Source organism: Mustela lutreola, chromosome 8 (assembly GCF_030435805.1).
Source record: "Mustela lutreola isolate mMusLut2 chromosome 8, mMusLut2.pri, whole genome shotgun sequence".
Lineage (NCBI taxonomy): Eukaryota > Metazoa > Chordata > Mammalia > Carnivora > Mustelidae > Mustela > Mustela lutreola.
This window is the reverse complement of record NC_081297.1, coordinates 96,471,803-96,489,396: the sequence shown is the minus strand read 5'-3', so window position 1 is coordinate 96,489,396 and position 17,594 is coordinate 96,471,803. Positions and strand designations below refer to the sequence as shown.

At 41.0% G+C, this 17,594-nt stretch overlaps 1 protein-coding gene across 5 annotated transcripts in view; it reads right to left on the bottom strand.

The window, feature by feature from the left end:
- The window catches only part of STYK1 (serine/threonine/tyrosine kinase 1), a 40,470-nt gene extending 23,740 nt beyond the window's left edge, over positions 1–16,730 (bottom strand). The window contains exon 1 of one of the 5 annotated variants that reach the window (XM_059186091.1): positions 16,589–16,730. Coding sequence is in view for 1 of the 5 variants with exons in the window: in XM_059186088.1 (XP_059042071.1) it covers positions 13,685–13,711 (27 nt within the window). In the remaining 4 variants the exon portion in view is untranslated. Of the gene's footprint in view, positions 1–13,684; positions 13,773–15,631; positions 15,737–16,588 lie in introns of those variants that run through there. The other 4 variants (XM_059186090.1, XM_059186089.1, XM_059186092.1 and 1 more) reach the window with 4 other exon arrangements.
- Between the last annotated feature and the right edge of the window lie 864 nt (positions 16,731–17,594).

The following is a 17,594-nucleotide window of genomic DNA, read 5'->3' as shown; positions in this document are numbered from 1 at the left end:
GGAATCAGACTATTTGAATCTCAGGTCCACCATTCATCATAACTGCATATAAATCATTGTCACCTTTCTGAGCCTGTTTTTCCACTTGTAAGTAGAGACCATAATATCTGTCAAAGCATTTGAAAGCTCTACGGAATACGTTATGTAAAAAGTCTAGTATGGTGCCCAACCCATGACAGTCAATCCGTCGCAGTCTCTCCTCCCTTCCTCCCTCCTTCACCTATCTCCCAGGCTGGGGAGTAGCTGTACCAATCAGTAAGCATCCATAACTCTGAATAAGAAAACAAAACACCTATTATCATAACATTTATATATGTGGATCTTGGAAGAGATTGTGATGATTATGAATCCCATAATTATGATTTCTATCACCCCTGAAAAAAGGGACTGTTTCCCAGGAGATACTAAATTACAGCTAGATTGAGAACTATTAAGATTGATTATCATTATGTGGATTATGCATAATATGTATATTATGGTTACTCGTTTGGCAATTTTAATTTCCATCCTTCATTCCTATGCAAAATTAAATTTTAGTTGTAAAAATGATTATATGTTAAGAAATAACAGTGTAAGTTATATTGGATTGGTAAGGATTTGATAAGTCTAAAAGAGAAGACTCCTAGAGCACCTGAGTGGCTCAATTGGTTGAGCGCCCGAATTGGGATTTCAGCTCCAGTAGTGACCCCTCCCCATGGAATTGAGCCCCCACTAGGCTCCAGGCTCAGCCCAGAGTCCACCTGTCTTTCTCCCTTCCCCTGCTTGTGTGCTCGCTCTCCCTCAAATAAATAAATATTTTTAAATAAAGAGAGAGTGAGAAGACACCTTCCAATAGGGAAAAAAACTCACAAAGGATCAACCAATGAATAAAAACAAGGAAATTCTATATAACTTAGTAACTATAGTAAGAAAATTACTAAGATGACAATAAATAAATGGTCATGAAAAGTGAAAAACAAAAAAAAAATCAACACACCCCAAAGGCAAAGGAAACAAAAAGCGAAAATAAACTTTTGGGACTTCATCAAAATCAAAAGCTTCTGCACAGCAAAAGAAACAGTCAAAAAAACAAAGAGGCAACCCACAGAATGGGAGAAGATATTTGCAAATGACAGTACAGACAAAAGGTTGATATCCAAGATCTATAATGAACTCCTCAAACTCAACACACACTAAACAGGCAATCATATCAAAAAATGGGCAGAAGATATGAACAGACACTTCTCCAATGAAGACATACAAATGCCTATCAAACACATGAAAAAATGTTCATCATCACTAGCCCTCAGGGAGATTCAAATTAAAACCACATTGAGATACCACCTTACACCAGTTAGAATGGCCAAAATTAACAAGACAGGAAACAACATGTGTTGGAGAGGATGTGGAGAAAGGGGAACCCTCTTCCACTGTTGGTGGGAATGCAAGTTGGTGCAGCCTCTTTGGAGAACAGTGTGGAGATCCCTCAATAAATTAAAAATAGAACTTCACTGTGACCCTGCAATTGCACTCCTGGGCATTTACCCCAAAGATACAGATGTAGTGAAAAGAAGGGCCATCTGTACCCCAATGTTTATAGCAGCAATGGCCATGGTCACCAAACTGTGGAAAGAACCAAGATGCCCTTCAACAGACGAATGGATAAGGAAAATGTGGTCCATATGCACTATGGAGTATTATGCCTCCATCAGAAAGGATGAATACCCAACTTTTGTAGCAACATGGACGGGACTGGAAGAGATTATGCTGAGTGAAATAAGTCAAGCAGAGAGAGTCAATTATCATATGGTTTCACTTATTTGTGGAGCATAACAAATAGCATGGAGGACGTGGGGAGTTAGAGAGGAGAAGGGAGTTAGGGTAAATTGGAAGGGGAGGTGAATCATGAGAGACTATGGACTCTGAAAAACAATCTGAGGGGTTTGAAGTGGTGGGGGGGGTGGGAGGTTGGGGTACCAGGTGGTGAGTATTACAGAGGGCACGGATTGCATGGAGTACTGGGTGTGGTGAAAAAATAATGAATACTGTTATGCTGAAAATAAATTAGAAAGAAAAAAGAAAAGAAAATCAACACACCAAACTAAAATGTTAATATTTAACAAATATGGAAGAAGGGTAATGTAAGATCAAAGATGTTTACCTTAACTAGTAATTAAATAATACTCATTCAAGTAAAAACAAGATGCGAATATTTTTGCCTATCCACTTAAGAAGAAAAAAATGAAAGAGAATTCTGATACTCTGAAGAACCACAGGGAATCTAAATTTCTATAGTTTTGGAAACAAATTTGGCAACATGTAAGAAAAGAACCTTAATGACATTCCTAATTTTGACCCAGGAATTTCTCTCCCGAGTCAATTATAAAAGGATTTTTTTTTTAAGATTTTATTTTTAAGTAATCTCTACACCCAACATGGAGCTCAAACTCACAACCCTAAGACCAAGAGTCACACAATCCACCAGCTGAGCCAGCCAGGCATCCCTTAAGAGGATTTTTTTTAATGGAAGATGAGTCTGAACATGCAAAAAAAAAATTATTGTACTTTTATTTATTTCTTTTGAAAGCAGAAATAGGCATGTGCTTCAAAACAATCCCAGGATTTAAGCAATGGAAGTGTGCAGAGATAAATATGAAACATGATTGGCCAGGTGTTGAAAATCATTAAATTGGGGTTATTAAATACATAAGTAGTCATCTTACCATCCTATCTATTTGCTTTTGTATAATATTTAAATTTTCTACAATAAAAAAATTAAAAGTAGAAATAAAAATTTTCATCAAGAAGAGTATGATGGTGGGCGCCTGGGTGGCTCAGTGGGTTAGGCCGCTGCCTTCGGCTCAGGTCATGATCTCAGGGTCCTGGGATCGAGTCCCACATCGGGCTCTCTGCTCAGCAGGGAGCCTGTTTCCTCCTCTTTCTCTCTGCCTGCCTCTCTGCCTACTTGTGATCTCTCTCTGTCAAATAAATAAATAAAATCTTAAAAAAAAAAAAGACTTTATTAAAAAAAAAAAAAAGAAGAAGAGTATGATGGTTAATTTTATGTGTCAGCTTGGCTAGGCCATGGTACCAAGATAATTCATCAAACAGTGATCTTTCTGTGAAGGAATTTTTAAATGAGATTAACATTTAAGTCAGTGAAATTTGAGTAAAGGAGATTACCCTCCATAATTTGGGTATGCCTCACCCAAACAGTTGAAGGTCTTTGACCTCCTCAAAAGAGGAGGAAATTCTGCCATCATGCTGCACTTAAACTGCATATCTTCACTGTGTCTCCAGCCTGCTCACCTACCCTGAAGATTTTGGACTTGCCAACTATCCACAAAGTCTTTAAAATAAATCTCAATGGATGATAGCTACATACATAGATGACATATAAATGTTCTGTTCATTCTATTTTTTCTGGAAAACCTTAATGAATACAAAGAGGGATGTCAAATTTTCATACAACTGGACAATGGACTGCTATAAATATATTAATTTTATGTTCAAGTTCATTAATTTTATGCTCAATTTTATATTCAGCTGAAGTTTTTAATAAATGGCTTTTTAAGTTAGTGGGTAAAGTAATGTAGTCAGATTTAAAATTTATCAGGCCCTAGTTTAATAAAGTTCTAAATTGGCATCCATGTTTTAACATTATCCCTGTCTCTCTCTGACTCTGTCATTTTGGGCAAGTTTTATCACATCCCTGGGTTTTAACTTCTAATCCATAAAATAATGGATCATAATCCTTGAACCACCTAATCAGAGATGTTCTGGCAAGACAAATAAGATAAAACATACAACAGGACTTAAAATTTTAGAATAGAAGAAAGTTAATGGATTTCAGAGGTCTAAGGTAGAATTATCGTGTTACCCCTTTCCCCCTCCCCCCACATGCCTAGGGCTCTTTTGTCTGAAGTATCCTTGCAGCCCACAGTTAGAACTTTTCAATAGTAAATGTTTGGGAAATAGGGTTAAGTCTTTGGTATTTCAGAGATTTCAGGCCAATTCTACTCATTGTTCCATCATTTGTTGATCATACTTTTCCTTCTCTCATATATTAATGCCAATAATTTTTAGGAAGACAGATTAATGCATATAAGAGATGCCCTTTGGAGAAAAACCTGGGATCATATGAACATTAAATAATACTATTTCTATACTAGCATGGATATATACTAACAAGTATAATGAGGCTCTGGCATTAATCTTCACCTTGGCTTCAGCTGCCTTCTGCCCTAGAACTGGTCATGTTTTTCTCACCTAGATTATTCTTAATAGAAAGTTCTAGGAGAAATGTAGAATGAAAAGAAAGTATCCTCAGGGCACCTGGGTGGCTCAGTTAAGCATCTGCCTTCAGCACAGGTAATGATCTTAGAGTCCTGGGATTGAGCCTCGCATAGGGCTTTCTGCTCAGCAGGGATTCTGCTTCTCCCTTTCCCTCTACCTCTGTGTATGAGTGCTCTCTTCCTCTCAAATAAATGGATAAAATATTTAAAAAAAAAAAGAAAGAAAGAAAGAAAGAAAAGGATCCTCTGCTCATACAGGCAAAGGGGATATGAGATCTCAGTTACCGCCTGGGTTAGCCTCATCTTGTGTGTGACCTTACATAAACCAATTAACATCTCTTTGTAGAGCTTTGTATACAAAGCATCATGAAACATATAAAGTAAAAATATAAGGCATTAGAATTATTTATTTAGTATCCAAGAAATCGAAATTATGATCTGAAGCTATGGAACATATATTCACATAGAAGAGAATTCAGAAGTGTAGAACCAAAGGAAAGATGGACAACTGAGTTTTTCTCTATCCTTTTAAGTAAGAAATCTAATACCTTCTACCATCCCTTCAATATGGCTGCGTAATCTAGTCCTTCTTTGCTACATGTTGACAGAAAGAATCAGATTTACAGAAAAGTTAGGAAGAGTAAATACACCCTACAAGGATGCAGAAAGCAGTTTAAAACAAAGGGACGTGAATATTGTTAGAAATACTTGACACGGCCCTGGCTTCTTGATTGTCTTAGGAATAAAAATGTGGGAGTGGCATGAACTTTAAAGATATGCTTGGGGGTGCCTGGGTGGCTCAGTTCGCTAAGCATCCAACTCATGATTTCAGCTCAGCTCATGATCTTAGGGTTATCAAATCGAGTCCCACAACAGGCTCTGCACTCAGCACAGAGTCTGCTTGAGATTCTCTCTCCTTGCCTCTCTCTCTGCCCCTCCCCTCCACATTCTAAATAAATAAATAAATAAAATCTTGAAACAGCTGTTTGATTTTATTTTGTAACGAAAGAGGTAACAACATCCCAGTAGAGACAGGAAGGGAAGAACAAAGATCCTAAGTTTATTATCTAAATCCAGAGGAAAACCCTCAAAATTTTTGCCTAATATTTATCTAAATTGAACAACAAAAATTTTTAAAGTACTTTTCACCATACCTTTCTCGGGTTCCCTCCTCTGAATGTCTCTCCTGACATAGTTTTAGATCTTTTCCAGGACCCAGGAAAAGTTAAATATAGATACTGTATCCTGGACCCATACTCTCTTTCCCTCCTCTCCCACTAAACTCCATTTCTTTCCATGAGTCAACACGGAGCGGCGTTCAAACAGTAAACCAAGTGAAGCCATCTGCTTTGGACTTTGCCCTGCTGTGCCCCTCCTTAATGGTCATTTATGGGTTAGCACAGCTTCCCGCTCCAGCCTAGTGCATTTGATGGCATGTAGATACAATGACAAACGTTCATACAGTGCTCCCTATGTGTTAGGTGCCGTTCTAAGCACTTCACATACAGATGAAGAAACTGGGTCACAGAAAGATTAAGTAACTTGTTCCAGATCACACAGCTAGTAACAGGGATTTGGAATTTCCAGGTTGTGTGGCTTTGGAATTTGTTTTCTTACATTATGCCATCTCCATCTTTCTAGCAGAGCTTTAAAAATCTTTGCTCTTTTCTTTTCTCTCTCGCTCTCTCTCTCTCTATCTTTTTTTTTTTTTTTTGCAAAATTAGAATTACCTTCAATATTGCTTTCTTTTTGACCAAGATATAATTCACATAACCATAAAACTCATCTCTTAAAGTATTCAATTCAGTGGTTTTTATGTTCACAAAGTTGTACAACCATCACTGCTTTATAATTTTAGAATACTTTCATCATCCCCCAAAAGAAATCTGTACCAATAGCAGTCACACCCCAATGCCCACTCCCCCAGCCCCTGGCAATCACTCACCTACTTGCTATCTCTGTGGATGTGCCTATTTTGAACATTTCATATGAACTGAATCATCCAATCTGTAGCTTTGTGTCTGGTTCCTTTCACTTACCATGTTTTTAAGGTCACCCATTGTATTAGGGTTCTCTGGAGAATTGAACCAATAAGATATATAGATGTAGATAGATAGATATACACTGATATGCAGATACGTAAGAGGAGATTTATTATAGGAATTGGCTCATGTAGTTATGCAGGCCAAGTAGTCCCACAGTCTGCAAGCTGGAAAGTCAGGAAAGCTGGTGGTACAATTCATTATGAGGCTGAAGTTCTGAGAACCGGGGGCCACTGGTGTAAGTCCCAGAGCATGAAGGCCAGAGAACCAGGAGCTCCAATGTTGGAGGGCAGGACAAGACAGAAGTCCCATCTCAAGAGAGAGGAAGTCACCCTTCCTCCACCATATTTGCCCCAAATATGATGATGCCCACCCACACTGATGAGGGCAGGTCTTTACTCAGTCTGCTGATTCAAATGCTAATCCTTTCCAGAAACATCCTCACAGACACACCCATAAATAACATTTCCCAGCTATCTGGACACTCAACAGCCCAGTCAAATAGACATATAAAATTAACCACCACAGTCTGGGTCTGAGAAGTTTTCTTCTTGTGCACACCTGATGCCACACTCTCTCAACCTGTCTCTCCCTCTCTCCATCTTCTCTCCCTGCAGAAAGGGGTCCTTCCCCTCCACAGCATGGCAGCTTTTCTGTCTCCCAATTCAGTTCCACACACCTCACACCTGCCATGTCATTTCCCTCCAACTAAGGAAATCCTTCTTCCAATCCTCAGATGGGTTTCCTGGGTGTTCCAAGTGACCGGACCTCAGTACTGCTGTGTTGAGGGATGAGGAAAGCCCCAGGTCCCCCTACTTCTCCACCATCTGAACCCCATTTCTTAACCATCACATCCATGCTGTAGCTATAAATCAGTACTTCATTCTTTCTTGTGGCTGAATAATGGTTTTAGTTCTCACATTTGGGTCTAAGACCTATTTGGAGTCAACTTCTACATATGTTGTGAAGTAAGCATTCCATTTCATTCTTTTGCATGTGGATATCCAGTTGTTTCCGCACAGTTTCAGTGTCTTAGTGTTGCATATGAACATCCAATGTGTCTGAACAATAAACTGTTTCAGCACTGTGTAGTAAATCAAATGGCCATAGGTCTGAGTTTATTTCAAGACTCTTAAATCTGTCTATATGTCTATCCTTATACCAATAGTATACAGTCTTAATTACTTAGCTTTCCAGTGAGTCTTAAAATCATTAAATATGTGTCATCCAAGTTTGATCTTTTCAATGGTTGTTTTGGATATTGTAAGATCCTTACATTCCAACGTTACTTCTAGAATCCACTTTGCCATTTCTGTAAAAAAGGCTTTCTGGAATTTTGGTAGAGAATACATTGACTATATAAATCAACTTGGGGAGTACTGCCATCTTAATATTAAGTCTGCCTACCTAAGAACACAAGATGTCTTTCCACTTATTTAGATCTTTAATTTCCCTCAATGATATTTTGTAGTTTTCAGTGGACAAGTCTCATTTGTTGTCAATGCTAACATTCACAGTTCTGTGGCCTCTAAAAGTTAAGCCAGAATTTGTGTCTGAAGTGGTGCTATCACAGAATGTTCTGTCTCTGAGAAAATTCATTCTAGAACAGGTTGGACAATATCTGCCTCGTAGAGACTGGCCAGACATCCTATCTATATCTAATACCATAGCATACTAAAAGGCCACTACTGTTCCTTCTTATGTTTGGATAAATGCATAGACCACAGAACATCACATTCTGTAGCTCTGACTGTCAGAACTCAGTTTATTTTCTTGGATGAGCCTGAGTTCACCTAGCTTCTCAGATTGCCCTGTATTGGTGGAACTGGAGACAGTATTCAAAGAATGACATCTCTAAATTTCTATCCACATAGATACTTCTGCACATGTAATCTATGGAGAACACTGCTCCCTGGACACCCAAAATATGTTTTACTAAAGTTTAAACAAAAGCCACAAAGGAGCAACCCCGATATCACTGTTAAATCCTATAACTCAGAATAAAAATAATAAGGATTTCCATCTAGCACAGAGAGTTCTATCCCAAGGTTCAGTGAATTTCTTTTTGTGAGGGACTTATCTCATATGCTATCTGAATATCTATAAACCCACAACCTGGGGCCATGATGATACTATCAGATCTTTATGGGCCATCTGTTTGTAGTTAACATGAGCTCATGCTTCCATTTTTAAGTCGGCTTGGCACCATTCCCCAGCCAATGCTAACTCAGTGAGTTAAAAATAGTCAATTTTAATATCAGCCAAAGAAAAGCAGACTTGGAAAGATAAAAGCAATGTTGTTGAAGGGGTAGTTCTTTATAGATCATTATAAGATCACATTTGGTTTATTTAATATTTCTTTTTCCCCAGTCCTACAAAATTGTAATATTTCCATTCTTATTTATTTGTTTTTATTTAAGATTTTATTTATTTATTTATTTATTTGACACACAGAGAGAGAGAGGGAGAGAACATGAACTAGTGGAGTGGCAGACAGAGAGGGAGAGGCAGACTCCTAAATGAGCAGGGAGCCTGACACGGGACTTGATCCAGAAACCTGTGATCGTTACCTGAGCAGAAGAGAGACGCTTAACTGACTGAGCCACCCTGGCGTCCCTCTTCATTTTTATAATAGAAAGCCACTTCCGAATACTCTACAGCTCTCTTAACAACTTCATCCGTGGAAACTGAAGGTCTGAGTGTTAAGGTGACTGGCCCTTTATCAGAAGATAAATCAGAGATCTAATCAGATGTGAATGCTCCTGATCTAGAATTCTAGATTGGACCATCCTATAAATGGAATGTGGGTGAGGATGAGAAGCACAGCCAGTGAAACCCGAGTCACCTGCTGGTGATACATGAGATGCTTGGGCTTCAAGAACAGATGCAAATACAACAGGTTCAACTTTCAATATCAACAAGCCATTCGATTTCCATGCTGAAAAGGAAGTAACCACTGCTGGGCCTTCTGGGCTGCTATAGCCATACCTCCCCACTAAAGTAACAAAAGAGCAGCCCTGCCTTCCATCTCTTATTCTGCCTGAGGAGCATGCTATGGAGGGCAACACACGCTCCAGAAATGCCACAGAATGCTGAACAAGCAGCAGAGCCCTCTAAAAGCAATAGGAAAAACTTGCCTCCTCATCTTACCAATGAGGAAACTCAGTCACACAAGAGAGATGTCTTTCAACAGTCAATGAGCACTTAAACTAAGACTTCTATTGTGTGTCTTCAATCTCCCCCCGGTTCTGTTTTGCTACCATTTTCCACCCTTCATAAGGCTGACTGGAGATTTGACCCCTTGTCATTCAGTTAAGTTTTGTAGGAGCAAGGATAAGAAAAAGGATACTAGTTTTTAGAATTCCTAATGCGCACATACTTTCATAGTTTCTTCTGCCTGATGGATCTTGGGTTGTGTATGTCTGGACCAGCCTGTGGAAATCTATGCCCTACGTGTCCAAGGTTGAAGACTAGAGACTTCACATTCCAGCTGTGTTTTCATTGCAGGGACTACAGGGCTTTAAGAATACTCTAGTGGATGCTTTATTTCCTTCTTCTTCCTCTGCCAGAACTCATTTTGACTCATAATAAGACATCAGTCCCCCGGAACAACTAAAGGGACCAAGTATTGAAACCTGTAGGAAGAAACCACAAAAGTAGGAAGCAGGACAGCTACAGACCAGACTGGCTGGATTTGTGGAATCTGCTTACAAATCTGATGAAAAACAAGGCAATAAAGATAAATATTTAGCATTTTCTTAGACTTCCTTCACCTTCCTTGAACTATAAGCAAGTCTGTCACCTCTACTACTCAGCTCAACAAGCCCTTTCCTGCTGCCTTAGCCTCCAACCAGCCAGAAGGAGCACTACACTGGGGCCCCAACTGAGCATGGTGGCAAGAGCCAACAGGAGCTTTTCTTGCCTGGGCCAAGCCAGACCCAACTGACTTAAGAGGGATTTGGAGAAGTTGACCCAAAGGATACAAACTGGGGCTGGGGAGGGGAGGCTTTAACATACGACTGGCCCTAATAGCTCAGTACCATCAGAAAAATGTGCTTAGGGGGCATCTGGGTGGCTCAGTCAGTTAAGCATCTCCCTTGAGCTCGGGTCATGATCCCAAGGTCCTGGGATCGAGTCCTGCATTGGGCTCCCTGCTCAGTGGGGAGCTGGCTTCTCCCTTTCTCTCCTCTACTTCTGCCCTGCTCATGCGCTCTCTCTCTCTCTCTCTCTTTTAAATAAATACATTTTAAAATAAATTCAAATAAATTTTTAAAATATTTTCAAAAAAGAGAAAAGAAAAACGTGCTTAGGATCAATTTCTCCAAACTCCAATTATCACCTTTCACAAATGTTTTTCATCATTCAGTTAACAGCATAATATGAATATAAACATACATTCTGTCTCCTGGAGTTCTTCAACACAACACTCTGTATTTACCCAACACAGTATGTTTGCTTAAATCATTCAAAACTGTTGAGACAAAAGTTAATAATTCTGAAGCTTTCTCCAGAAAGCAAACTGGCTTAAAATATGAGTATTATATGTTCATTACTGAGATTTACCTATGGCCATAATATATATTTTGATACAGTTTCTTCTTAACCTTTAGCATCTGCTACAATTTGTTCTTAGTAGAATTCTAACATTGCCTAGAATTATGTGCATATAGTAAATTTAATTTAGGCCAGTGTTCTAGAAATAGCACCATATTTCTGTCTTTTGTTACCTGACAATGTTAAAAACCACTGCTGAATATATACAAATGGGACAGTTTACTATGTGGGGCTATAGGAGATTAACAGCTACAGCAGGAAAATTAAAACGGGCTTCCTTTTCATTTATACTTCTTGACAATAATTTAGTACCTAAAAATCTACAACTGCAGATTTGAAAAATGTTATCACTATCTTCAAGTTGATTTGACCACGGGCATTATTAAAAATTAGCTATATGGTTACATGGCTACTGCCAGAAAGATTGTAATTATAATGGAGGAAACAGATTGAGTTACAGGGTGGAGACAATTCTTAGAAGTTGGGACATGACAGAGACTGATGAGGGCTAATGAAGGCAGGAGCATCGGGAGATCCTTCTGTTCCTTGAAAACTCAACCTTCCGAAGTCGCATTCGCTGGGATCTACCCTGCCCAGCTCAGTGGGTGTTCTAGGCAGGAGCAAGTAATGAAGGCCACCTGAGCTGAGGAGGTAAGAGTAGTCAGCTCAGGAAAAGAGGCTGAAATCAGGGGATGGGTGGGAACCCCTTCACCCCACCTCCACTTTCCTTTCTTGCCCAGAGGTGACTGTCTCCCCAGCTAAATTCTAACCTATCCCCTCATTATTATCCTGATGGAACCTGAAAAAAATGGTGAGAATTTCAAAAATAAGAGACTCATTTTTCCAACCCAGGAAGATTCCCCAGTCTACATGAACCCTTCATTCGCTAAGGGGTAGGGGGGAAATAGGAGATAATGAATGACAATGAGGTAAATCATAAAAAAGTGAGCACAAAAAAGAGTGCCAGAGCTTAAAACAGATTTCAGGTCCCTGCATTCCGGAGCAGACTCTTTGCATCCTACACAGTTGTTGGTGAAAGTAACTGCTTCATGGGTGGGTGTGGGTGTGTGCTCATTCTCTTCCACTTTCATTTTCCCTGTTAGAAACTGTGTCCAAAAAAAAAGAAGAAAGAAAGAAAGAAACTGTGTCCAATAGATGATATGCTAATACAGAGTACTGAGTACCCAAGCTGCTTACTCAGTGCTTACTCGGTTCGCCTATTATCTGTTTCTTCCCAACCAGCTGGTAATTTCCTGGAGGGCATGGTCAGCTTCTTTAGGCCGTTCATTAGCACAGCCAAGAATCAGGCAGAGGGCATCTGAAGTCAGAAGTACGGTGGGGCATTGAGACTGGCTAAACCTAGGCTGGTGGGAAGGCCAAGAATGAAGTGAGAGAGACAACTTTATGGAACAAGAATTTCAGGCCTTCGTCTACTTTCTTTTTTCATTACTGTATCCTTCCCATCTAGACCAGCATATAACACATAACAAAATTCATATGTTTGTTTAATGAAAAAAAGTTGCTAACTTCACCTATAATACTGGGGGGGGGGGCGCGCCGGGGTAGATCAGTCAGTTAAGAGTCCAACTCCTGGGGCGCCCGGGTGGCTCAGTGGGTTGAGCCTCTGGCTTCGGCCAGGGTCATGATCCCAGAGTCCTGGGATCGAGCCCCGCATCAGGCTCTCTGCTAGACAGGGAGCCTGCTTCCCCCGGCCCCTCTCTCTGCCTGCCTCTCTGCCTACTTGTGATCTCTGTCTGTCAAATAAATAAATAAATTCTTAAAAAAAAAAAAAAAAAGAGTCCGACTCTTGATTTCAGCTCAGGTCATGATCCCAAGGTTGTGGGATCAAGCCCCTCATCAGGCAGCCCACTTGGGAAAGAGTGCACCTGGATTCTCTCTCTCCCTCAGCACTACCTTCTCACTCTGTCTCTCTAAAATAAATAAATAAATCTTTATCTTTAATCTTTAACAAATTTTAAATCTTTAAAATATTTAAATATTTAAATCTTTAGCAAATTAAAAAATAAAAATAGCATTGGATCCAAAAGAAAAATATTTAGAGAAAAATAACCTACACAAATAAATTGGGTATAAAGAATTTAATTGTAATGCTAAAATTACAGTAGGGCTGGGAAGTGGTTTCTGACAGTGTTAGATAGGAAGTATCAGGGTGCCCAGCTCTCTGCTCAATGGGAACACATCTTTAGTTCTATCATTAGGCAGGATGCTGGTTGTCTCTATAACAAGGATATGTAGTTCTCTGCTACACATAGCAAGCAAAACATTGATCCCCCAGAGTGAAAATAGGACAATAAACCCAATAAAGGGAACCCAGTCATTGAAAGCTCAGTGTGGCTGGCAGGTAACCATCAAAGACATCTATGTCCAATTCTCCAGAACTATGAATATGTTAGTTTTTTAAGAGTGTCAAAATAGCAAAAGGGAATAGAGATTGCAGACAGAATTAGGCAACTGACCTTGAAACCCTTATTCTGGGTTATCCAGTGACTCTGATGTCACCACAAAGACCCTGAATGTGGAAGAAAAAGGCACAGGTGTCACTGCCGGCATAGGGAATGTGAGAATGACTTGAAATGGCTTTGCAGGTGGAAGCATCACAAGCCAAGCAATGTAAGCAGTCTTTAGAAGCTGAAAAAAGGCAAGGAAAAGGCCTCTGCCCTGAGCCTCCAGAAGGAATGCAGGCCTGTCTACCCACTTGAGACTTCTGACTTCCAGAACTGTAAGATAAAAATCTGGGTTGGTTGAAACCAACAAATGTGTGCTGATTCATTACAGCAACAATAGGAAACTAACCTGCCTGGGGCGCCTGGGTGGCTCCATCAGTTAAGCGTCTGACTCTTGATTTGGGGCTCAGGTCTCGATGTCAGGGTCGCAGGATCAAGCCTGGTGTCAGGCTTTCTGCTTAAAATTCTCTCTCTCCTTCTCCCTCTCCCTCTGCCCTGCCCTTCCCCTCACCCCACCCTCTGCTCAGCACACATTCTCTCTCTCTCTCTCTCTCTCTCTCTCTTCTTTAAAAAATAAAATTTCAAAAGGAAACTAACATGCTCAGTTTAAAACAGAGCTGCAGAATCACAAAACTCCCCAGAGGAGTTTGAAGCACATGCCTGCAGGAGCTGGTTGGGAAAGGTGGAAACAAAGTTTCTGCAGAAGACACCTGAAATAGACGAGCTCAACTAACTTTGAATGCGTACATAATTCAAGAACGAGGTACTATTATGAGTTGAAATGTGCCACCCCAAAATTCAGATGTTGAAGTCCTAGCTTCCAGTACCACAGAATGTGAAGTTATTTGAAAATAGTCTTGGCAGAGGTAATTGAGATAAAAGGAGGTCATTCAAGGGGGCCCTAATCCAGGATAACTAGTATCCTGTTAAAAGGAGGAAATTTGGGGCACCTGGGTGGCTCAGTGGGTTAAAGCCTCTGCCTTCCGCTCAGGTCATGATCCCAGCATCCTGGAATCAAGCTCCGCATCGGGCTTTCTGCTCAGCAGGGAGCCTGCTTCCTCCTCTCTCTCTCTCTCTCTCTCTCCCCGCCTGCCTCTTTGCCTACTTGTGATCTCTGTCAAATAAATAAATAAAATCTTAAAAAAAAAAAAAGAAGGAAATTTGAAAACATATATGCAGGAGGGAAGCCATACGAACAAAAAAACAGCCATCTACAAGCCAAAGAAAAAGGCCTGGGACAGCTCTTTCCCTCCTGGTGCTCAGAAAGAACCAACCCTTCCAACAGCTTGATTTCAGACTTCTAGCCTCCAGAACTTTGAGACACTAAATTTCTGTTGCTCAAGCCACTCAGCTTGTGTACCTCGTTAGAGCAGCCCCAGCAAACTAATACAGTGAGAGAGCACAAGCAGTGGGAAGGGGTAGAGAGAGAGGGATAAACAGATTCCCTGCTTGGCAGGGAGCATGAGGAAGGGCTGGATCCCCATTCAAGGACCCCAGGATCACAACCTGAGCCCAAGGCAGATGCTTGACCCACTGAGCCACCCAGGCACCCCTAGAGAAAGAAAGTCTTTTTTTTTTTTTTTAATAATGATAATTTTTTTTAGATTTTATTTATTTATTTGAGAGAGAGAGACAGAGATTGTGACAGAGATAGTGAGAGAGAGCACAGGTGGGGAGGAGAGGGAGAAAGCAGGCTCCCGGCTGAATAGGGAGCCTGATGTGGGACTGGATCCTAGGACCTGGGAATCATGACCAAACCAAAGGCAGGTTTCCAAGTGATTGAGCCACCCAGATGCCTCTGATAATTTTTTTTTAATTTTGTTTATTGTCCAGGAGAGAGAAAGATCACAAGCAGGGGGAGCAGCGGGCAGAGGGAGAAGCAGGCTCCCACCTGAGGGACCTACAACTCTGAGATCATGACCTGAGCTGAAGGCAGACCCTTAACCAACTGAGCCACCCAGGGGTACAGGAAAGAGAGCCTTAAGCAGACTCCACACTTGAGTATGGAGCCTGGAACCGGGCTCTATCTCAAGACTCTGAGATCATGATCTGAGCGGAAAACAAGAGCCTGGCACTTTAAATGACCATAAAAAACACAGTGTCTTTGCAGCACAAGAAAGCAAAATTCAACCAACTGATGCCTGAGCAATAAAGTATTCTAACTAAAGGATGCACTTTTTTAAATTTTACACATAATTCTATTGCACACTTAATGGACTACAGTACAGTATAAACATAACTTTTGTTTGCACTGAAATCAAACATTTCATTTGACTCCCTCCATTACAATACTCACTTTATATCAGTGGTCCGAGACCAAACCCGCAATATCTCTGAAGTCTGCCTGTACAGTTGACCCTTCAACAATGCAGGGTTTAGGGACACCGATCCTCCAAGCAGCAGCTAGTAAGCATATAGCTTTTGACTCCCCCAAAACTTAACTACTAATAGTCTGTTGACCGGAAGCCTTACCAATAACATAAACAGTCGAGCAACACTAACTTTGTAGATTCTATGTATTACATACTGTATTCTGATAATAAAGTATGCTAGAGAAAACACTTTAAAATCCTAAGGAAGAGAAAATGCATTTACAGCGCTGTTCTGAATTTATTTTTAAAAATCCATATATAACTGGATGCACACAACTCAAACCCAGGTTATTCATGGGGCACCTGTTCCTCTCACTAGAGACCAGGTTGGCCCCTTGCAGGGGTGAGGAGTGTGAGGTGAAGGACACCTCCAGGTGCATTTCAGTATGTGTGTGCTGCACCCTACAAGAGCTCTAGTGCTTTATTTCCACAACTGCTGATGGCTCTCACTATCAGGAAGAAAGCTTGGTCTGAAATGTATGAGAAACTCACATGGCTGGTGGATTCCTAACAAAATGAGTCCACGGTCACCGAAATGAAAGGGGAGGAAAGGAGACAAAATGGGGACCGGGTTGACGGATAGGGAGAAGGAAAAGAGGCACAGAAAAAGGAAGACAAATTAGAGAAATTCGGTCACCAAGAGTATATCATACTGTGTAGTCATAAATACATAAAAGTCAAAACCCACAAGATGTTCCTTCCAAAGAAATACATGTTCACTCACGTAATGACTATTGTTCGTTCACATAAAATTGGAACTTCCCTTCACAACCGTCCCACTCTGGGCCTCCCTCTTTTCTTTCCAAGTGTCCAGGTCCACCCCTGCTGCATCACTGGCACCCAGCTCCCACCCTTCCTGCCCCCCAATCCCCGTCCACTACCGTGTCCCTTCTCCGGCCGCTCTGCTCTCAGATGCAACTGGCCCAGCCAGAGGGAGAAAAAAAAATGAACAATTTGGGAACGACAAGGTGTGCCAGCCTCAAGGAAATGCTTTTCAGTCCCTCCTTCCCACTGGTGGGGCGTGGCTACCAGCAAAGGATGGAGTCTGGGCGGGCTCCCCACAAAGGGAAGTCTGTGGGCACTGAGGTTTCCGGGACTCACCACACACTAGCCAGCAGGAAACCTCTGCTGAAACTGTGAAAGCTGCACTTGTTACTGATCTACTTACTGAGTTCCTCCTTTAGTGATTGCCGCCTGGTCAGGTATAAAGGAGACGTCAGTCCTGGTGGAGAAGAGGAAGTCATTATAAAGCGCAACAGCGCCACCTCATGTCCGACCTTGTATCAGCAGCCTTCATGGGTGCTCTGAAAGGTCCCTAGTTGATCAGGATTTAGCTCGATGAGTCCTCTCCTGAAATACTGGCAACCTCAAGCCTTTGCTGGGGAATCGCTAAGGAATATTGGAAATAAAAGTATCAGTAGTAGGTAACCAGTCATTAGCATATACTTCCTAAATACATTCTGGGCTCTCCTCTAGGGATATAGCATCAACGAAAGTAGCCATATTACCTGCTCACATGGAATTTACAATCAGAGGAAACACCACAGAAAATACATGACTGAAAGAATTCCAAAGCAGATACCCAACACTTAATACAAGTTCTCTCAAAGAAATGCTGGTCACAGATACCTTAAATAGGTGACCAGTTTGCTCAGCACTGATAGCATACCAAACAGAAAGAAACACCTATTTAAAACAGAAAGACTTCGGGCGCCTGGGTGGCTCAGTGGGTTAAGCCGCTGCCTTCGGCTCAGGTCATGATCTCAGGGTCCTGGGATCGAGTCCCACATTGGGCTCTCTGCCCATCAGGGAGCCTGCTTCCTCCTCTCTCTCTCTGCCTACTTGTAATCTCTATCAAATAAATAAATAAAATCTTTAAAAAAAAAA